The sequence below is a fragment of the Callospermophilus lateralis genome, chromosome 3, assembly GCF_048772815.1.
Source record: "Callospermophilus lateralis isolate mCalLat2 chromosome 3, mCalLat2.hap1, whole genome shotgun sequence".
NCBI lineage: Eukaryota > Metazoa > Chordata > Mammalia > Rodentia > Sciuridae > Callospermophilus > Callospermophilus lateralis.
This window is the reverse complement of record NC_135307.1, coordinates 79,237,640-79,261,236: the sequence shown is the minus strand read 5'-3', so window position 1 is coordinate 79,261,236 and position 23,597 is coordinate 79,237,640. Positions and strand designations below refer to the sequence as shown.

The following is a 23,597-nucleotide window of genomic DNA, read 5'->3' as shown; positions in this document are numbered from 1 at the left end:
TGTAAATGGATACAAGTGAAGAATATTATGCTAAGCAAAATAAGCAAGACTCAGAAATTCATGGAATCACTGAGAAGGACACATCTTGGGGGGGTTCTACTGCCACAATTGAATAATCTGAATCTACTCATTATATAATATTATGTATATGTCATATAAAATATTATGAACATTATGAAACATTACATAAAACTTTATAAAACATTATCTGAACTTTGACAGATTCTACACATTCTAATATTTATCACCATAAAAATATCAAGGAAAAATTGAGGAATTTTTGAAAATTAATACATAATAGAGAGACATGATAATGAAGTAAAATTTGTGGTTCCAGAGGTTTTACCTTGTTAAAAGGATACTATTTAGTTAGTGTTTAATAAAATCGAATGAGTCTATTGATTAACTATTCATAAAATAGCACTGTTAATTTCCTGATTTGGAAATTATGCTGTTTTAAGAAATGCACTGAACTAGTCAGTAGTAAAATAGCATTGAGTCTTTACCTTACTCTCAAGTTTGCAAACAAATATTATATATGTATATTTATAAAATACATGTATTACATATGAGATTATGTATATGAATATATAAATATGCATATATGTGTATCAGTCAGGGTTCTCTGGAGAAACAGAACCAAAGGATGTGTGTGTATATCTTTGTGTGTATATGTGCATATGTATACATATATGAAAGATTTTTGAGTAATTGGTTCTTGTGATTGTGAAGACAGTGAATTCAATATCTGAGAAGATAAATCAATATTTAATCTGATACATTTGCAGCGGGAAACTCAGAGAATTAAGGCATTTTGGTACAATGGCTGTCTCCTGACAGTTCCTCATGCCTATTAGAGGTCAGTCTTTTGTCTTTTGAAGCCTTCAGGTGATTGGATGAGTTTTATGTTAAGTATACAGGGTAATCTGCTCCATTGTCCCATCAACTCAAATGCTAATTTCATCAAAACCAGAAATGTCCCATATACTGTTTGACCAAATATCTGTATACCATGAAATTAATATGCTTATGCATTTATATGCATATTATTTATATGTATACTTATATTTATATAATACCTATATCTGTATATGGATATATTCATTATATATGCATCCTAGTTAAATTTATTTTTATTTTATTTATAAAACAAATTTTAAAAACATTTATATTGTTATTTTATTATAACAATATGAATTTCTTTATTTACCTTAAAGAAAAATGATACATGTACAAATTGACAATAACAGAGGGCATTACATGGGAAAATTTGAAATCTTACAGAACATAAACTGCAATTCAAATAAGCAAAAAGATTTTCTCATGCCCATGATCATATGCAGGATAACACAGCATAACACAAATGTCAATGTTGTCTCATATATACATACTCAATAAAAATTTAGCTTGTCTTAAACTAATCTTAATAAAACTAACATAGTTTTATTCATGCTTTCCTATTCCAACTTTCAATAGGAAAATGAAGAGAGGGATCACATCTACTAAATGTTAAACCATATACAAAGAGATTGTCCCAAAATAATGAAGGTAAAGCAAAAGACATCTATGAAACTAAACAGAGAACTTGGATCATAAATGTATACATGAGCTGACATACACACAGAGCCATATTGTAGTACAGTTCTATGCTGCCCATTGAAAGCAATGGAGGAAGAGAAGATTAAATTGGAAATATTGCTGGGAACAGTCATTTAGTAAAAGGAGGTAAAAAAATTGAGTGTCTCCTTCCATAGAAAGGTGGACTACAGAAACTTTTAATCACAAAATGCAAACAATGAAACAATAATAATAAAAGAAAATGTTGAGGAATATCTTGGCAATCTGTTGCTGGGAAAGAACATCTATAAACAAAACTTTAAAAGTAAATAGAAGGTAACATTAGCGTAAATATGAGGATATAAATAGTGAAAAATAGCTGTCTAATGAAAGATACTAGGAGGAAACTAAACAGACACAAAGTCAAAAGTTATTTGTAGTATATAAAATCAATAAAACTCCTGCTTTCAAAAATAACTTTCTATGATGCTCTATACCTGTCCAATATGGTAACAACTATTTACATGCAGATGTTGGACATTAGACCAATGTATGTGAAGAGCTAAATTTTCAATTTCTAAGAAAAAATAATTTAAATTTATGCTTACCTATCCATATATGGTAATAGCTACTTTATTTTACCGTGCAGATCTATATCATTCCAATCAAAAAGAAAAGTAAAGAAAACCCACTTAAGTGAATGAAGATCATGAAAGAGTAAGAAATTTAAGTTTATAGCTAATGGATATGGAAGGAGGCTCCAAAATTCCTGGGAATCTGAAAAAGCAATAAATCAACATGCTATTAGATTATATAGAAAACAAAATTTAGAATACTGACTGGTGGAAACTCTGGCTCTGCAGTTGAAAGTAGGTAATAATCTGTAGCTGTTAGTGAAATTAATTATTTTGTTCCCTGGGTGTTTATACTACAGAAATTTTTACACAGGTTTACATGCAGAGAGGGTATAAAGATATTAATTATGAAAATGCTTATATTATTAGGAAATTGAAGGTACCTTAGTTATTAATTAAGGCACAGTTGGTTAAATTGAGTTGGATTTATATGATGAAAAAATAACAACACTTTGAATCAATGAATTCTCTCTAGAATTACCTTATTGATGGGTTTGAGAAGAAAGAAAACTGAATGGCATTTGTGCAAGTTAAATAACTACATTGATAAGCATTTGAGGGACAATAGTAAACAATTTTTGAGTGAATGATAATATAAACATAAGAAAGAATTAATTTACGAAAAAAAGTAAAATATCAAATTCTAGTGCATTTAGCTGAGGATCAATTATGATCTTAGCCTTTTATATACATGTTCAAGAGGTCATGGATGGTCTATTTATTCCAAATTTAGGGTTTCTGTAGGCAATTTTATCAGCTTTTCTAATCCTGTTTTTTCATGGTATAAATGCCAGGAATCCATGGGGGCTACTTTAGTTTTTCTTTGTCCATGGGAGGAACACTAAAGTAATGTTCTTACTTGTTTTTAGAAAGGTGCATGATGTAAATCTGTACACAAACATGAATGAAAGATAAGACAAAAGGTGCAATGTCACCCTTGTTAGCTGTAATTTCTGTTAAGGAAAAAATGCATTCTTATATCAATTGATATCTTCTTTTGTTCAGTCATAAAAACAACTTGTTTGCCCTGTTGCAAAATAATCTTTTGGCTTATTAGGATCCCCAAAAATGTAAATGTTTATGTCCATCACTGGGGCTCAGAAAAATTCACATAAACTTGACTCTCATTGCTCATCTACAGAATTGAGCTGAAAGATCCTTGATTTAAAGTATAGAAGCTCAGTTTTCTTTTTTTTCAGTAACTACTAAATTTCTAAATATAGTTATTGAGCCAAATTTTCAATCACAATACTTATTATATTAAAAAATCAATTTACTAACACATATCTGAAATAGATTTCAATGAAAATAATTTTTCTTTCAATAAAACTACATATATCATAGAAATACAACAATGGGACATTTTGTAAAACTTTAAATGTATGATATAAAAGTATTTAAAAAGCTACAAGGAACCTCCATTTCAGACCAACCTATTCTGACATGTAATTGATGTGGGTTTTCCACAAAACCCTTCATCTCCATGACTATTGTTTAGAAGGTGTGTATGAAGCTAGTGTGTTGGGTCCTCAGTCTGTTCATGGCTGATTTCATCTCCTGATTCCTCAGTGTGTAAATAATGGGGTTCAGTAAGGGTGTAATGACTGAATAAAACACAGAAAGAAATTTATCCACTGAAAGACTACTGAATGGCCACGTGTAAACGAAGATGCAGGGCCCAAAGAACAGAGTGACCACAGTGATGTGAGCAGACAGTGTGGACAGAGCTCTGGGGAGCCCACCCGAGGGTCCATGTCTCACAGTTACCAGAATGATACAGTATGAAATAAGCAAGAGTATGAAGCAGATGAAGGACAGGAGGCCACTGTCAGCAATTACCAGCAACTCCAGAACATAAGTCTCGGTGCAGGCAAGCTTTATTACCAAGGGAAGGTCACAAAATATGTCGTCCACTATGTTGGGGCCGCAGAAGGGCAGGGTGACAGTGAAGACCATCTGACTCATAGTGTGCACCAAGCCAACAGCCCAGGACAGCAGCACAGAGCCCACCAACACCCTGCGGCTCATGATGGCTGTGTAGTGAAGAGGCTTGCAGATGGCAATGTACCGATCAACCGCCATAACTATGAGAAGAGTCATCTCACTACCCCCCAAGAAATGGAGGAAGAACATCTGAGCCATACAGCCCCACAAGGAAATAGTTTTCTTCTCCCTGAGGAAATCTGTCAACATCTTAGGGGTCGTGATGGTAGAAATGGACATGTCGAGAAAGGAGAGGTTTCCAAGGAGGAAGTACATTGGTGTGGAACGAAGGTGAGAGTCACAGGTCACAGTGATCACAATGAGAAGGTTTCCTGCCATGATTGCTGCATAGGCCAGCAAAAATATGCAAAAGAAGAAAATTTCCAGTTCCGGAGTGCTGGTGAGCCCTAGCAAAACAAACTCAGATATCGTAGAGCTGTTCTTCATAACCATGCAGTGGGAATTACAAAAGTGTTTGAAGTGAAGGTAATCTGGAAAATGTTAACTTAGCCTGTGATGGTTTGAAGGTGTGGGCATAAATGAAGTGAAAATTTGAGTCCTATAGAAAGGAAGAAGATGGACATTTATGAAAAATACATTTTACTTGTTAATACAAGGGGTGCTAATAACTGATATTGGAATTTTTATCATTCAGAACGGCAGAAAAGATGAGAAATTTATTACAAAATTTCACACATGTATATTCAGGCCTAGATGCATTTCCACATGTATTTGTTGTTTCTATCATGAAGTCATGAGTTCATGAACCATGTGTTCAATGTAATCAATGAGAAACACGCCAATCACAATTAGTTAAATACGTTAGTTCAAATGATAAAAATATTCACTTCACATTTTGGTGATGAGTATTCATTCTTTTCCACTCCTAAATTTGAAGTATTTATATATGTGTATGTAATTTGAAATTATATATACATGTATATCAATATATGTAATATATATCATATATAAATTATATTTATAATACATAGGTGCATATACAAAATATGTCATCATACAGGTACATACACATAGCAGATTAAGGTACATTATCCTACCAGCTCCAGTATGTTCTTACCTTTCCCATTCATTCTAAAATGATAGCTCAATAATTTTACTAATTCCTAAATAAGCAAAGCTTAAGCTATGAACAGGTTTTATTTTTCCTCTGAGCCCTCCAAAGTATTAGATAAATTCTGTTCCTGAGGAGTTTTTGTATATTTAGATAATTGTTTTTTCATTGTCTCAGATTTTTCTTCTTTTGGAGCCATGTTCTATTCATACTTTGGTTATGAGCAGAAGTCCTGACTCTCCTGTCTAGTCCTCTTGCTTATTTTCCTGAATCTGTTGTTGCCTGGCTCTTGGCTGAAGCTCTTCCTTTCTTTCCTTTGTGTTGTCAGGCAGGTGTCCCCTGTGAGAAGTGTTTATTTCCCTGGCTCCTCAGAGCTGACCTTCTCTTCTGTGTCTGTGCTGCCCTGTGATATCTCCACCTGTAGAGATTGAGGGGACTCACACAGCTCACCTTTGCCCTCTGTGAGATTTCCCACATTGAACTGCAATGTATACAGCTTTCTATTTTTAGTACTCCAAATTTACATATAAAATTCTGTAACGTACCCTTTTAATCACCTTCATATTTTCTACTTTTAGCATGTTAAGACTAAGGACTGAATAGATGTGAAGAATAATTTTGTCACTATTGTGTGGGATCAATCATTTGAATTTGTGTGTGTGCATATGTGTGTTTGTAGCTTTATCCATATGTGTAGTATGAGTTCAAAAGAAAAAAGTGGAAACAAAATAATCCAAATCAAAGCTAAAATATAATATAGAAGTGATCCTGTGAGCTGACAGTGTCAGCTCCAGCCAGGCTTGTGGTGCACACCTGTATTCCCAGTGGTTTGGGAGGCTGCAGCAGGAAGATTGCAAGTTCAAAGCCATCCTCAGCAATTACCGAGGCTCTGAGCAACTTAGTGAGACCTTGTCTCAAAGTAAAATATAAAAAAGTAGTCCTGCCTTCAATGTTAACTATTTCAATGTTGATCTATCTCCAATAGCTTGGAATATGTATTTATTTGATTGTTAAAATGAAATAATACCCACTTAGAAATAATACCCTATTAGAAATAATTATGAGAATCCAAAGGGTAACATATGTGAAAATACTTGTATATTTCATAGTATACATACAGGTAATATGTATGTACATTAATGAACTTATGTTCTTCAATATTATCTATTTTCTGATGATTGTTAAGATATCTAAACCAGTACGCATCTCAGATGCATTTTACTAGGAAAGGCTAATACTGAAGTTTGTGTAGATGAAAATGTTTTACTCTGATAAATAAAACTTTACAGCTGCCAAATTGTCTATTTTATTAAGAGTTATTATCATCATTTTTAGTATCTTTGCCCTGGCAATAATTGATCCCACACAATAGTGACAAAATTATTCTTCACATCTATGCAGTCCTTAGTTTTAACATGCTAAAAGTAGAAAATGTGGAGGTGATTCAAAAGGTACATTACATAATTTTATATGTAAATTTGGAGTACTGAGAATAAAAAGCTGTATTCATTGCTTTTGTCTTTATTATTTCACATTTATGAAAATTCCAGCTAAGTTGACATAGAGATGGATTCAAATATATTAAGATAAAATTATTTAGGGACAAAATTTGTCTGTATGATGAAAGATTAAGTACTTTTAGAACTATGTCTTTTATTTATTTTGATACAGAAAATAAATTCCAGTGAGACAAAAAAAAAAAAAAAAAAAAAAGGACAGCGATCTTCCTAACTGAAGCTACAACTAAAATTCAGTGGAAATTTTAAATTTGTGAGTAGTATTGAACACACACCAACAAAAAAAATGGAAAATAAGGATCAGGCAACATTTCATTTATAGCCACAGATGTCTGAGAATGAGATGAATGGCATATGACTGGGGACCAAGCTAAGCTCTCCGTGTTTTTCCTAGGGCTAAAAGATGATCAATTTCTACTCTCAAAAGTGTTCACTGCTTAGGAGTAAAAATCATGGATGTTCATACTGTTGGTATAACAGAAACATTTCCACAAAGAACTTAAATAGAAAACTTACTGTGTGTGGAAATATGTTAACTGAGACTTTTGATAAGAGTAAAAGTATATGTGAACCTTATTATGTTTCCATTTTATGAAAATGTTAAGCCATGTATGAATTAGATAACAATTGGGTAATATTCACTTATGACAAAGAAGATGTTTGGGAAACAAAATAAAATCACTTGGTGCCAAAATAACTATTAAAATGTTTTCTAATTAAAATAATACACTTTTTAAATGGCCCCAAAGTTGATGTCTTTCTGCTTACTGTGTCAATTTTATGCAGTAGTCACAGAAAATTAGGTGGACCACATAAATATAGATGATGATGGTGTCTAGCTCATAGTAATTATAGATTTAATTGAAAAACCATTAACACAAGTTCTTCGGCATGAAGAAATTTCTTATATATTGATCAAGTTAATAAAATATGAAAGAACTATTTTAGTTAAAGGTAAAAAAAAAATGCCAGTGGGTTTAGAAAATTGGAGATAGTCCTTGGATTGCAAAGTTGTCAAAAATGCATGTTTTGTACAGATTGCAGAATCACATTGGTCATACAGTCACCTATATACATACAGCAATCATGTCTATTCTATTCTGCTGCCCTTTTTATCCCCCCTCCCCTCCCCTCCCCTCCCATCACTTCTCTCTGTCCAATCTAATGTGACACACAAATTGTAATGTCATGTGTAGCTAATAAAAAAAATGCATGTTTTAACAGCACAATTAAATAACTTTATTTACTGAAATATTAAAGACCTTCAATGGAGGAAATAAGTATATAGTGGAAGAAGAAATCAATTGATTTAAATTAGTCATTTATACAATTTATCTCAATTAGCTTTCCATACATGTTTTCTAATTTAATATAAATACTCAGTGCAGGAAAATTAGAACATGGTTAAAGTAATATTTTAAAAAATTTAAAAATCATAAAGTACATCGATTCTCATTTTTTATCTGTGATTTTATTAGTTTCAACATCAGGCTTATCATAGATGCTAAATTCTGTCGAATAATTTCCCAAAGTTTCACCATATAAGTTATTTAGTCCTTTGATACCTTCTGGATTAAATAACTCAAGTTTATGTTCCTAAACTCAAGCTCAAACTGTGAAGCTAAGTCTGCATCAGGAATGTGAATGGCATCCACTTGTCAATCACAGTGGCTCCTCTGCTCCTCACTGCATGCAGGCACATTTGTCCAGATGGAGGTGGGCACAATAAGCTTTAAAAATTTCCCTTCTGATCAGAGTAATATAGTTTCAGGTAAGTTACTAGTTTCATGTCAAATGACAGATCTTTTGTTAAAGTACATGAAGGTACTGACTTAGGACTGCTTTTTAAACCTACCTGTTCTAGTCGAGGAGCAACATCTTCAAAGACACAGCGATGTCTTCAAAGACATGTAGACACAGTGAAGTTCTGAATATATATGGCCTAACATTTTTACTTCTAGTAAAATGGCAGTCGTTTATGCATGTTTAAAGAAGAGGGCAATTGCACACTGTGAATAACTCCCAGAGGGAATTATTAAAATAACCATGTGGATTTCCCCTAGAGTTCAGAATAAGAACTTGTTTTACTATTGTTTAGGTGAATCATGAATTCACCAGATGTTTCATGCATGTAAACTTTCTCTAAAGAGTGTTTGCTCAGCAAAGCACTAAGTGGGTTGATTGGCTCTGGGTAGAAGATATTTATAGAAAATTAATTTAATCTAAATAAATATGAAGAAATTATAATTCTCTTAACTTGATTACATAAATAATTTATAACTAATATGACAACTGATATTCTTATTGAAGTAAATTTATATAAGCAGTGTCTACTACAAGGACACTCATAGAACATTGACCAGTTAGTAACACAGAGAAAAATATTTTCCTGTACTTGGGACTAGAGAGAGAGGGTGGTGTTGATGGGGCTTTCACTATTCTTAATGACCTGAATTGATTACGAGTAGTCTAAAAATCAGAGAAGTTCATGGACCACTCTAGTATAACATTATGATAAACAACATAATTAAGCCAGCAAATTCTAAAGGCTTACTAAGTAACAGCAAAGATCAAAGATGAGTTCATTCGCTAGAGCAGTTATTCTGTGTTTATTGTAATAAGGAATTCCTTCATGTTTTTAAAACAATTATAGTCTTCTTGAAAGAAATACCAAAGAACTGTATTGATAAACATTTGATAAAGATGGTGACACATGAATTTCCAAAAAACAAAGTAGACATTACTAAAAGATTTTTGACTCTCTTAACCTCAAAGCTTTTCTTTTAATGCAGTTTCCCATCTCATATCTTAATATAAAGTAAGAATTGTCATTAAAACATAACCTTTTCAAAGTGTCTCTGCTGAAGATGTATGCTGTAGTATGCATTACTGCTTGAGAATGTGTTTGTAAGACAGGCAGGGTTCCTAAACACAGAAATTAGAAAGATAATATGTGCACAAATTGGTGCTCAAATGTAATTACTCAAACCACTTGATAAGTATACTTAATTTTCTAAAATAAAGATAACAATTGAAAAGACATGGTCCAGGGCCAAATTGAAGAAAAGACAAGAAGGGAAGATATATAAGCTTGATTTCCAGGTATAAGATATCACCCTGAATGTAGTCTGTTAGATTTTTTGCATAATTTTAGGTTTTTATTTACTTTTAGAATGTCTCATTATACAGATTCAGTAAACTTACTATTATTATGATTTAACAGATTCAGGTTAAAAAAAAAAAGCCAGCTTACCTCCCTTTTTCGCTTGTGCACTTAAGAGGACAGAGCTATATTAAACTTAAAGATTACTAATGCTAATATCTCCCATTCAAATTAGTCCATTAATAATTTTTATTAAACAAGAGGATTCACCACAATTACATGTTCTGGTGCCTTTACCTGTATTCAACCTCAGTGTTAAACTTGCTAGCTTAAATCCATAGGTCTCCTTCATAAAGGTCAACCTTCAGTAGATACAAATTCTTTTTGACTCTACAATATCTGAATAGACTGACACTTCTCTCTGAAATTCTCTTCCTTTGTCTAATGTCCTGTTGCACAACTTCCTTAATGTTTGTCCTTGGTTTAAAGATCTCATTCTCACAGTGGTTTTCTGAGATCACTATGAGTAACATAGAACCCTCATCTCACCCCAACATATTCTCCTCTTTGGGACAGGAACCAGACATATATCACTAACAATGTATTATATTGCTTGGACAAGAGTCTGGTATTTAGAAAATATAAAAAAGGTTGCTTCACAAACAGTTGAATTAATGTAAAGAAACATTGACCCATCAGTGTCATTTACTATTAAAAAATATATTGAAAAAGAAAAAAAAATTTAATTCTTATTACTGTCATTGATTTTGAATTCTAAGAAAGTAATTAGGAACACAAAGAAATGTTTCAAAATATTTTCCTCAGTTTCTAGGTAATTAGTATGATTAGACTGTTGAGATTAAAAAAAAGAAAGTTTCTGTAAATCATAATTTAATGCTACTGAGAAAGCTTCATAATATTGACATATAATGGAAGATATCTTTAAGAACGTTAAGTTAAAGAACACAATTGTAAAAGTAAAAATTTATATTAAACACCTTCTTTGATATTATCTCATTGAAGTAAATATTTTGCAATTTCATTCACCAAAATATAACAAAAATTTTATAAGGAAACACTCTGTTTACATATTTTTGATATCTTAAGACTCATGTTATAAAATAATGTTTGTTTTTCCAGGAACTGTATCTCTGTTATAACCATTTTAAATCAAAACATTTAAAGTGCCTTAATATATAGAATATGGCAGGAATAAAACTGATATCATTTAGTATTTTTATTTCAACCACTTGATTAAATACTTAAGACTCAAGTCTCTAAAATAGTAGAAGGCAGACAAATAAGCAAGGACACAAACAATAACTAAGAGAAAACACAGGAACCAATCTGTTGACTGCTCAGTCTCTTAATGGCTGCCTTCATCTCCTGATTCCTCAAAGTATAAATAATTGGATTAAGAAAGGGAGTCATTATAGAGTAAAACACAGACAGAAACTTATCTACAGAATAACTATTGAATGGAAAAGCATAGATGAAGATAGCGGGGCCAAAGAAGAGGGTCACTACAGTGATGTGAGCAGAGAGTGTGGACACAGCCTTGGAGGAGGCCCTGGAGGAGCGCTGCCAGAGGGTGACGAACATGATGATGTAGGATATGACCAAGAGGATGAAGCACACCAGGGACAGGAGCCCACTATCCACAATCACCAGGAACTCCAGGATATAGGTGTCAGTGCAGGCCAGCTCGATGACCAGAGGGAGGTCACAGAAGATGCTGTCCACAACATTGGGACCACAGAAAGGTAAACCCATCGTGAAAACCATTTGGCTTGTGGTATGAATGAATCCAACCGCCCATGACAGCACCAGAAACCCAATGAGCATCCTGCGGTTCATGATGATCTGGGAGTGCAAGGGCTTGCATATGGCCACATACCTGTCAATGGCCATCGCTATAAAGAGAGACATCTCACCACCCCCAAAGAAGTGCATAAAGAACATCTGGACCATGCAGCCCCACAATGAGATGGTTTTGCGTTTTCTAAGGAAGTCTGCAATCACTTTGGGAGTTGCAACAGAGGAAAGACATAGGTCAAAAAATGATAGATTTGCCAGAAGAAAATACATTGGTGAGTGAAGATGGTTATCAAATATCACAGAGATCACTATAAGAAGGTTCCCCCAAAAGAATATCTGAATATCTTGGGAATAGGAAAGTCCAAGCAGAAAAACTCTGAAATGCTTGTGTTTTTACTTAGGATATCCATATATCTACTTTTTGAGTCTGTCAGAAGCTGTCTAAAAGAAAACACAGAAAATCACAGAGAATAATAAGACAGTGTACCTATCCATTACTTCTGCATTTCATTTTATTATTTATTCAGAGCATCAATCCTTATGTCTGTCTTCATGTTCGACTCCAGATCAAACTGTAGCTAAATGCTTAGTTTATTATAGAGATAGTGAAGGACTTTGAAAATCAATAATGAAGTACACTTTTATCTTTGAGCTTTGTGGAAGTAGATTGAAACATTCATATCCCATCTTCACTATGCACTAAAAAGGCTTCTTATTTCCACATTAAAAATAGTGTTCAAATAAAATGTGCATTAAATATTACTGAAAGAAACTATAAGAGAGAATACTCATATCATTAGTATAAAGTTTAATATTGATACTGTTATATTGTTAATTGAAATTAAAGTTAATGTGTGAGGAAAAATAGAGATTCAGAACTGGAATGACCCATATGACCTCTGCTAGACATTAATGATTTTCAGTTTATTTAGCTAACAAAATAATTATTTGCAAGTGTGTTACAAAACTGAATCCAAAGGCCACCTGGATGTGATGTTTCTATTTAGTGCATATGTCTTCATATATTAACAGTGCACAGAAATCCAGAATCACCTTCTTAAGGCTAGGATGTACCAAAGTTCACCATTACTATGTTACTCAACTTTTCTTAAAGAAGTTGAGAAAAAAATGAGTGAGATGAACCATTAACTTTTGCTTATTAAAAGAAAAAACAAAGACAATACCACTAAAAATGTGGATGCATTGTTTGTACAGTATCTTTATGAAAGTTATTGTCCCCTTTGGATCTTTGTTTCTTCTCAATTATTTTCACAAGGGCTTTATTTAAACTTAAGTTTTTTCAGAATAAATTAAATCAAAGATATTGTGCACTGAGGTAGATTCAGCTTAGTGAATTAAGAAAAAAAAATAACATACTCACATTTAATGAGGTCAGGACTTGATCTAATTTGAGCCATAAAGTGGAGAGCCTTGCCTTTTCCTTGATTGGGGCTCTAATGCAATTTTTATTAGAGGTCTATTTGTTATTTCTAGAACTTTTCTTGTGTTTATCAGAATCTTATAACCAAAGCCAATAATGATTATTAAGAAAGAAAATTAGATACAGGGATTATTTTTTTGTAAGTTTTAACCTGTAATTCACATGTTTTAAGTGTGAAAATACAGTGTCTCTAGCTAACCACACTAAGCATACAATTACATATTTTCCCTTGCAGAGCTAACATTAAGGCAAAATCTTATCAGAATTGTATCATGTGCCAATCATTATGTTTGACTACATCTTCCAGGGTTATGTAAAAATTAAATGAGCAGAATTTGAAAGTGGAAATGTCTGATTATTCTCATTGACCACCAGGACTTGTTGACTGTACTTATACTTTTGCAGTAAGACCATCATGTGCAGTTATTTCCTCTGGACAGTCTATATTTCTAGGAAGTATATAAATAATATACTTGTAGAAGCACATGGACCCCCAAACTATTGATTGCTTTCTAGTTGAATTAGTGTTTAAACAATTGCCCATTTTTAGACTGCTTCTTTGAGGTGCTAGATTTTCTCTCATGTCATTTCTCTTAAATTTTAATGAGTCTAGCAATAGCATCATGTGTGGTAACATGTTGTGACTTTCTAAGCTATGGATCAAGCACATTATGCTTGCAGTCTTATTATTTATCCACTTTTTAAAATAATTGCATGCCCTGAAAAGAGTAGGTGACTTTCTTCATATTATGTGATAATATAAGACCATTCCATCTAATCAGTGTGGCTGAACAATTTAAACACACCGACATCTCTGTTTTTCTAAAGATCACTTATTCATCTGGGAGTATTGAATTAATTTCTTAGCACTTATATAAAAATATTGTTTCATTTTTGTCAGTTTGAAACAAAGTCAAATTCATTTCCATTTAGCTAAAGCTTTCTAATTCCTTCCTTCTTCTAGAAATTTAGAATTTGTATCTATTACTTAGGAACACATTCAATTTGTAAGTTCAAATAGTGTGGAAGATGTAGTTTATAGTTAGGGTAATATGTCAGGGTCATCAAACATACCAGGCTTCACTTGGACTTTGGACGTAACACCTTTATGAAATCCTAAAATGCTTGGTCTTCAACATCCAGTGAGATTGTCTGCCCTGAATTCAAAAAAGGACAGTGTTTAAAAGTATGCATTGGTAAGGAACATACAGGAGAAAACAAATTTGATAGTTGTTAGATCCCTCAGAGACTGGTGGTAAAAATGTCCTGGGGATTGTTAAAATCTCTCTGCCATTGCAGAAAGTGTGAGGTAATTTTTTACCTATGGTAAGACTTTAAAGACAACAACTAATATTCATAGGGTGCAGAAAGATAGATCTAAAGATAAATTATGGGATTTTTGTATAATATTCATACTTCTGCTTCCAAAATTTTATACAATAAACCTATTAGGAAACTATAAGAATTTACTCTGTTTTGTTTTCATTTATTTGACAAAATATATGTATGTTGTCCCAGGTGATATTTTGATGTAAGTACACATTGTGAAATGGGTAAATTAAGCTAATTAACATATAGATTAATTAAAATAATTATTTTTTTGTGGTGAGAACACTTAAAATGTAGTCAGAAAGTTTTAAGATAATCATACACACTTTAACTATTATATCCTTGATATATAATAAACTTGCTAAATTTATTCCTCTTTTATAACAAATTTAAACTTTGATTAAACTCTTTTCAGCTCATCCTCTGGTAACCACCTTTCCATTCTTTATTTCTACAAGCTTGACTTTTTTGTTTCCACATATAAGTGAGATTATGTGGTATTTGTCTTGCTGTGCTTGACATACCACATTTAACATAAGATCTTTCAGGTTCATCCATGTTGTAACAAGTGTCAAAATTTCACCCATTTAAATCCTAAATATTATTCTATTGTGCATATATACTCAAATTTATTTATTTGTTTGTTGATGGACAGTTATGTTGATTATATATCTTGGCTATTGTGAATAGTACTAAATAAACATGGGAGGAATTAGACCAGAGGCCCTACACCTAATAGAAGAAAAAGTAGGTCCAAATCTTTATCGTGTCAGACTAAACCCTGTCTTCCCTAATAGGACTTCTAAAGCACAAGAAGTAAAATCAAGAATCAATAAGTGGGATGAATTCAAACTAAAAAAAAACTTCTTCTCAGCAAAATAAATAATGCAGTGAAGAGAGAGCCTACAGAATGGGAGCAAAATTTTTATCACATGCACAGCGGATAGAGAACTAATCTCCAGAATATATAAAAAAAAAACTCAAAAAACTTAACACCAAGAAAAAAACCCATTCAATTAAATGGAATAAGGAACTGAGCAGACACTTCTCAGAAGATGATATACAATCAATCAACAAATGTATGAAAATATGTTCTTCAGCTCTCTAAATAGGGAAATGAAAATAAAACCTATTCTAATATTTCATTTCACTCTAGTCAGAATGCAGTTATCAAGAACACAAGCAACAATAAGTGTTGGTGGTAATGTGGAGGAAAAGGCACACTCATACATTGCTGGTAGGATTACAAATTAGTGCACCAATCTGGTAAGTAGTATGGAAATTCCTTTAAAAAATTTGGAATGGAACCACCATTTGACCCAGCTATATATATCCTTCCATACATGAATGGATAAAGAAACTGTGTTATGTATACACAGTGGAATATTAATATTACTCAGCAATAAAGGAGAATAAAAGTATGGCATTTGCAACTATATGGACAGAGTTGGAGAATATCGTGTTAAGCAGATTAAGCCAATCCCCCCAAAATGAAGGCTGAATGTTTCCTCTGATAAGTGGATGCTAATCCATAATGGAGGGGGGCATGGGATGAGTGGAGGAACTTTGGTTTGGGTAGAGGGGAGGGAGTGAGGGGAGAGGGAATGATGGTAGGAAAGATGGTAGAATGAGATGGGCATCATTACCCTAGGTACGTGTATGATTGCACTAATGGTGTGACCCTATTTTGTATGCAAGCAGAGAAGTGAAAAATTGTGCACCAGTTACGTACCACAAATTGAAGAACATTTTGCTGTCATGTATAACTGATTAGAACAAATTTTAAAAAATTTAAAAAGCGTAGTAGGACAGATACATCTTCAGCATGCTAATGTTGTCCTTTGGATGCATAGTCAGTAGACAGGTAGCTAGATCATTTGCAGTTCTATTTTGAATTTTGAGAAAACCTTCATACTTTTTTCAATTTATCTGTATTAATTTATATTCCCTCAGTATTTTCCATTAATACTGTACAAGAATTTCCTTTCATCCATATTCTATCCACACTTGTTACTTTCATCTATAGCAGCCTTTGTAATGGGTGTGAGGATACATCTCATTCAAGATTTAAGGTATGTATCCTGGTAATTAATAATAAAGGAGATTTTTCATATATATGTTGGCTATTTTTATGTTTCTTTTGAGAAATGTCTACTCACACCCTTTGCTGATTTTTGAATTATTTTTCTGACTATTTAATTATTTGAGATTTTTATATATTTTAAACCTTAGCCCCCTTATCAGATGTATATGCTGCCAATATTTTCTCACACTCTGAGATGTTTTCCTACTTACATTGTTTGCTGTGCAGAATCTTTTAATTTGTCTCAATCCTTTTTGTTTCTGTTTGTTTGTTTGTTTGTTTGTTTTCTTGCTTTGTGGTCATAGTCAAGAAATCATTGACATAGTGATATTATAGTGTTTTTTGACATTTGTATTATGGTAGTTTGAAAGTTCAACTATTGAATCTGGATTTTCTGTATTTCTAAAAAACATATTGTTCAAATATAGAAAATATACTTTCAGAATCTCATGGGACTGAAAAGACAAAGTCCCATTATTGAAATATTTCTCGCTTAATGAGTATTTAGTACTTACTCATTTTTTTGACTGTTTTCATAGGAAGATTAAAACTTAGAATGGAACCAGCATTTGACCCCAGCTATCCCACTCCTTGGTCTGTACGCAAAGGACTTAAAAACAGCATAATAAGTGATGCAGCCACATCAATTTTTATGGCAGCACAATTTATAATAGCCAAACTATGGAACCAAACTAGATGCCCTTCTGTAGATGAATGAATGAAGAAACAGTGGTATATACACACAATGGAATATTACTCAGCAATAAAAGAAAATAAAACTATGTATTTTACAGGTAAATATATGGAGTTAGGGAATATCATGTTAAGCAAAGTAAGCCAAACCCAAAAAAAACCAAAGGCTGTATGTTTTCTCTGGTAAGTGGATGCTAATCCATAATCGGGGGGAGAGCACATGGGATGAGTGGTGGAACTTTGGATTGGGCAAGGAGAGTGGGGGAGGAGAATGGGAATGGGGATAGGAAAGATGGTGAAATGTGATGGACATCATTACTTTAGGTACCTGTATGATTTCAGGAATGGTGTGAACCTACTTCGTGTACATGCAGAGAAGTGAAAAATTATGCTCCATTTATATACAACGAATCAAAGAGCATTTAGCTGTCATGTATAACTGAGTAGAACAAATAAAATTTTAAAAAGTGTACCCTAAAATAAACTTTATTTATATTATGTAATAATAACACATATAATGATAGTTAACCATTTATGACAATAATTTAGAGATAATTCAATGTATATTTCCACAAATCTCTGGTCTCAACATTTTCATCAAACAATCAACACATTATTTTGTTTTATCTGTGCTTCTTTTAAAAGACTTCTGTTTTAAAATGACCTTGCTGCCACCAGAATCACTCCTGCTTGAATGAAGCTTAACTAACACAAGCATCATTAGTCCCAAAGGCATAACACAGACTTCTTGTGCTTTGGAATATTGTTAGTACTTAGCACTCTGATGGGGGCCTGTTGGGAGTTGTCCAGGCTCCAAAGACTAACTTCCCCATCCCCCGAGAAGAGTCATCCAATGGTGAGCCCTGCTGGCTCACATGATCCTTACCCACCAATCAAACTAGCCCTACTGACTCACATGATCCTTACCCACCAATCAGAAAGTACCCCATGCCAACTGTCAAACCCTTCAACTGTTAAAGTGTCATATCTGTCAAACCACCCCCGTTCTAAAAATATGCAGAGCTGTTCCTCAATACACGCGCATTTTCTCAGACAACGAGCCTTGTTCATTCTTTCATTGGTGCTGAAACCCGGGAGGGGGAATACCTCACTGCTCTAGGGTCCCCTCTCTCAAGGCTTGCCATCCTCGTCCACTCTTTCGAGCGCTGCTACTACTCACACAACACGAGCTATTCAATAGGTGAGTTCCCCTATCGGGTATTCAACTTCAATGGGCTATACGCAGGGGCTTTGACCATGATCATCCAGCAAACCTCTGATGCCCAATATGGAGGAGAGAATACACCCCACCATGGCCTTCATGGTCACGGTAGACTCTCTGGAACCTGGTTCATGAGGTACTGAGAAGTGGAAGAACAGGCACTCCTCTCTCTCTCTCTCTCTTTCTTCTTCTCTCTCTCTCAATAACCACCCTTGTATGGGGGCCTCTTCTTCTCTCCCTGCAGACTCCCCCTTATTAAATTCTGCACACAAGATTGGCCTTACTATCAATTACACAATCAAAGTCAATGGCCCCCAGGAGGATCCCTAGATCCCGCAATTCTCAGAGATATGTTTAACTTATGCAAGCGTTCGAAAAAGTGGAAGGAGATCCCCTATGTTGAAGCTTTTTCTCATCTTTGATCTCACCCTGACCTATCCAGCAGATGAACCCTCTCCCTACTGACCTCCCTCGTTGGTGCCTTCCAGCCCCTCAGGTGCTCCCCCAGACTCAGCCAACACCTTTAGTCCCCCGAAGCTAGGTCCCGCACCCTAGTCCCACAAACTATGGCCCCTTAAGAGAGGTTGCTGGAACTGAGGGCATTATCCGGGCACATGTCCTGTTCTCTATGAATGACCTCATGCAACTCCAGCGAAAATTGGGCTAATTCACCACAGAAGAGTGTTTCAATGGGTCCTCCAGGCTTGTATATTATTGGCTAGAGGAACGTACCAGAGTCTGGAAACTTGCCAGAGCCCATGCGGATAAAACTCACCGAGTTAATCCCAATCACCCTCTGGGGCCAGATCTCTCAGAAGATCCTAGTTATGCCCCAATGTCCAGTTCCTTTGCTCAGTCAAGATATTCTTTCTAAATTCAATACAACAATCAACATCTGGTCTCCTGGCATCATCCAGGCCCCAGAATTGGCCTGTTCATCTTTTCTGTCCCTTTTGGCAGAAGACATGAAACACCATACTAAAAAGGACCCCTTACCTACGAACCTGGTTGACCTGATTGTATGGGATACCCACACCCCCTCCACCTTTCCTGCCCACCAGTTAATATTCATCTCAAAGATCTTAACACCTTCCCCAATCATGCTCAATACCCCCTGTCCACAAAAGCTTCTCTGGGCCTAAAACCTATTATTCAGGACCTTCTTAGCAAAGGTTACCTCTGCCCTGCTCACAATACTCCCATACTAGCAGTAGAAAAGTCCAAAGGGTCCTATCACTTAGTTCAGGACCTATGACTCATCAACACCTCTGTTAGGCCCATACATCCTTTGGTTCCAAACCCATACACCCTGCTGTCTCAGATCCCCCACACTGCCACCCACTTCCCAGTCATAGATTTAAAGGATGCTTTCTTCTCCATTCTCCTTGCCCCCGAATAACAAGATCTTTTTGCCTTTACCTGGACAGATCCCACCAGACATTCTTGATAACTAACCTGGACTGTCCTTCCTCAGGGATTTTGAGATAGTCCACACCTCTTTGGACAAACCTTAGCCTCCAACCTCCAATGTTTTCACCCCCAGTGCCCTGAATCCACCCTCTTGTAATCATCCAGCAAATCTCTTTGCCCACCTGCGGGGAGGAAAGCACCTAACCACAGCCTTTAAGGCTATAGTGGCCCTCAGGGACTCCTTCCTTGGGCAGATTCAAAAGTCCTAGTCCTCTCATCTTTAAGACTTGGCCGCTAGAGAGATGCTTACCTTCCCCTTCCTCTCTCTTGCCCTGCCTCTCTCTCTCCCCTCTTTCAGGCCCTGGGAGTATCCGGCCTCTCCAGGAGGGGTCCCGAAAAGCCTTGGCCAAGGTCTCCCACAGCTCCAGCTCCGTCCAGGATGAGAGCTTCGACTGTCAAGATTTGGTGATGACCAATCTCTGCAGCTCGAACCTGCCACTTAGGCACTTAGGCACTCCTTATTTTTTGGCTCTAGTGGGGACGCCCCTTTTGCCAAGAAATCAGTTTTTTCCTTCTCTCTTACTACCACATTTGTGTCCTCTTCCCTCCTCCTTACATGGGTAATATGTCCTCTCTGCTGGTTGACTCTCCCCTATAGCACCCAGGCCTAGCCCACTTATCCCTTAGACAACCAAAGTAGCTGGCCCCTTTTTGGGCCCCTGGATCCCTCCATTCTAAGGGATCTCTACAATTACTGTGAGAATTCAAAAACAATGGGTAGAGATCACTTATGTCCAGGCTTTCTTTTTGCTCTGATCCAATCCTGCTTTCTGCACCTCTTGCAAACCTCTACAAATTCTTCTAGCATGTCCAAAGGGCACTCAACAGATGACACAGTTCTCCTACTTAATTTCTTGGTCTTAAAGGGATATCGGGCCTCTGCACAAAAGGCCCAAATAGCATGTAAAGAGGTCATATATCTCTCAAGGGGAAAAGGCCATTACAGTAGACAGAAAACAGTTTATTGTGTCAATACCTACACCAAAGACCAAAGATGACATACTCTCCCTCTTGGGTTTGACTGGGTACTTCAGGACCTGGACTCCCTTTTCACCAGGCCGCTGCATAATCTGGCCAAGGGCCTCCAAGATGAACCCCTACCCTCAGCAGCAGGGAAGCCCTTTAAAATCCTTAAAAAGGCCCTCCTCCAGGCATCCACCCTGCATCTCCCCGACCTCTCCCAATCCTTCACCCTCTATGTACATAAGAAACAGGGACAAAGTTTGGGCATTCTGGGTCAGGAATATGGCTCCACATTTGCACCAGTGGCTTACCTATCCAAACAGCTTGACTTCACCATCAGGGGCTGGCCCCCATGCCTCAGAGCCCTAGCAGCAGCCCATGACCTCCAGGAAGCACACAAGTTACCTTTGGCTCCCTGATAACCATCTCATCTCCTCACCATCTAAAGGATTTCCTCGCTTACAAGGGGCTACAGTCACTTTCTCCTTCCAGGGTTCTATCCCTCCTTGTCTCATTCCTTGAAAATCCCTCCATCTCTTTTCAGTCCTGCCTTCCATTAAACCCTGCTCCCTCCTCCCATCTTCTCCCTCACAAGATCCCATCCACAAATGCCTGGAGGTATTAAAGATGATTTTACCCTGCCCTACCACCATTTCTGAGGGACCCCTGCCCTCTTATACATGAAGGGGTTAAAGTGGCGGGGTATGCTGTCGTTTCCCTCTCATCCATCATAGAGGCAAAACCTCTCCCACCCAATACCACCAACCAACAAGCTGAACTCATAGCTGCCACAAGGGCATGTGAACTAGTGGAGGGAAAAACCCTCTCCCTATATAATATGTCTTCCATATTCTGATCTCCCACGTAGCCATTTGGAAAGAAAGGGGGCTATTGACCACCAGAGGGATGGCAGTCATTAATTCCACACTTATTTCTGGCCTACTATGAGCTTCCAGGCTGCCTTCCCAACTGGGAATAATCCATTGCAAGGCCCATCAAACTGACTAATTCCAAGGCTGATCAAGCAGCTCAATCAGCCACCCTACAGAGCTTTACCTCCTCTCCGCTACTCTTCCTTACCACCAGGGATCGGCCCAAAGATCCCCAACAATTCTTCCAGTTTCTTCACTCTCTATTCCATTCTAGTCCACAGAGTCTCACTACTTTCCTTCACTCCATTTTCACCCTTTCCCCACGCAATAAGACCCTCCTACAACAGATCACTTCCACTTGTCAGATCTGCCAGAGAACCAACACCAATACTCCATTAAAACCTAAACCTTTCCATTCTCATCAGGACCATGGTCATATACTTTTTCGGGATGGGTTGAAGCCTTTCCCACTTCCAAAAAACGGGCCTCTACAGTAGTTGATCTGTTGCTTACTCACATAATCCCCCATTTCGGGATGCCCACTTCTATCCAATCAGACAATGGCCCAGAATTCACCTCGCAAATAACTCAGGGACTGGCTCACGCGCTATCACTCCCTTGGCATTTCCATTACCCTTACTTCCCCCAGGCTTCTGGAAAGGTTGAAAGGACCAATCGGCCCCTTAAAGAGACCCTCACCAAGCACACCATGGAATTAAGCCTGGACTGGGTAAAGGTGCTCCCTTTGGCTTTATTACACATTAGGGCCTTGCCAAAGAAGCCTTCTAATCTCTCACCTTAGGAAGTCATGTATGGTTGTCCCCTCACTCCTCTGATTGCCTACAGAACCCCTACCCATCTCCAAAACCTATGCCCTGCCCCTCCTCTGAACTCTGGCGCTATCAGGACTGGCTCCTTCCTGACCCCAGTCTCTGAAAACCCTACCTACTTAACACCTGGTCAACTTGTTTTACTATTGCCCACTGGGGGAAAAGCACCCTCTAAAACCAAAATGAGAGGGTCCTGCTCAGGTGATTATGTGCACTCCCTTGGCAGCCAAACTCAAGCTGTCTGATAACCAACTTACCCCGTGGATTCACATTTCCAGGCTTAAGCCCAGCGCTCCTACACCTTCATCAGAAGAGCCAATGATTGTCACCTGTCATTAAGTACTCTTGTCATCCCTCCCCACAAGATCCCCTCAAGCTCCACCTCTCCCGTGTCTCTGTCTCTGTTCTTAGCCCAATACCTAATGCTCTTCCTCATTTCTGGCCCCTCTTGGGTCCTCTCTTCTCCCTATGTCTGGAGATTCAAAGCAAATGACCCTAAGGGCCTCCTCCAGCTAGACCCCCTTCTCTTCCTTACAGACCCCCTACTTGCTTGGATCTGGCCAGTAGTGGGACCGATGTGTGTTGTCCTTCTGACAAACCACTTAGGTGTCCGGAGCATGGTGACCCCTGAATAAGTGTGAACTACCTTTATCATAAGAGAGCACTTTACCAGTTGCCTTCTGGGCATAAAGAGGAACATGTGTGTTTTGTTTACCCTCTCAGTTTCCTAAGAATTTCAAGTATTTAAGGTTGAGGTGTTTCACATAAAACCTGGAGAGATCTGAACAATGGGCCACCATCCTCCCTTGGCCGCCTTCGTTCAGAGCTTGGGAGAAGCTGACTTCTTTATTACAAAGCCCGTGCTTTCTTGATGTGACTAGGGAAAGCTGGGAAGAGAGAAGCAAGCTGGTTTCGGAGACACCCAGGTAGGAGAGAGTTTGAAGAGCAGCCTTAATAGAGAGGGGAGGGAGCTAGATTGGACTAGGAATGACGAGTGGAATTGAGGGTG

General features: G+C 36.6%; 2 protein-coding genes across 2 annotated transcripts; both read right to left on the bottom strand.

Moving 5' to 3' along the window:
- Positions 1-3,686: 3,686 nt before the first annotated feature.
- On the bottom strand, positions 3,687-4,628 carry LOC143394692 (olfactory receptor 4K13-like). The gene has a single exon (XM_076849352.2). It carries the CDS (start codon positions 4,626-4,628, stop codon positions 3,687-3,689), a length of 942 nt encoding a protein of 313 aa, XP_076705467.2.
- Positions 4,629-11,190: 6,562 nt separating this feature from the next.
- Positions 11,191-22,287, bottom strand: LOC143394691 (olfactory receptor 4K13-like). The gene is made up of 2 exons (XM_077109063.1): positions 22,200-22,287; positions 11,191-12,029 (listed from the first exon to the last, which is right to left on the bottom strand). Exons 1-2 carry the CDS (start codon positions 22,285-22,287, stop codon positions 11,191-11,193), a joined length of 927 nt encoding a protein of 308 aa, XP_076965178.1.
- Between the last annotated feature and the right edge of the window lie 1,310 nt (positions 22,288-23,597).

Bases quoted from the DNA above. Each gene is read 5' to 3' on its own strand.
- LOC143394692 (XM_076849352.2), bottom strand. From the start codon at position 4,628: ATGGTTATGAAGAACAGCTCTACGATATCTGAGTTTGTTTTGCTAGGG.
- LOC143394691 (XM_077109063.1), bottom strand. From the start codon at position 22,287: ATGGGGGATTATGTGAGTAAGCAACAGATCAACTACTGTAGAGGCCCG. The intron at 12,030-22,199 runs GTATATGACCAT...CCTATTCCCAAG, and splicing joins CTTCAACCCATCCCGAAAAA to ATATTCAGATATTCTTTTGG.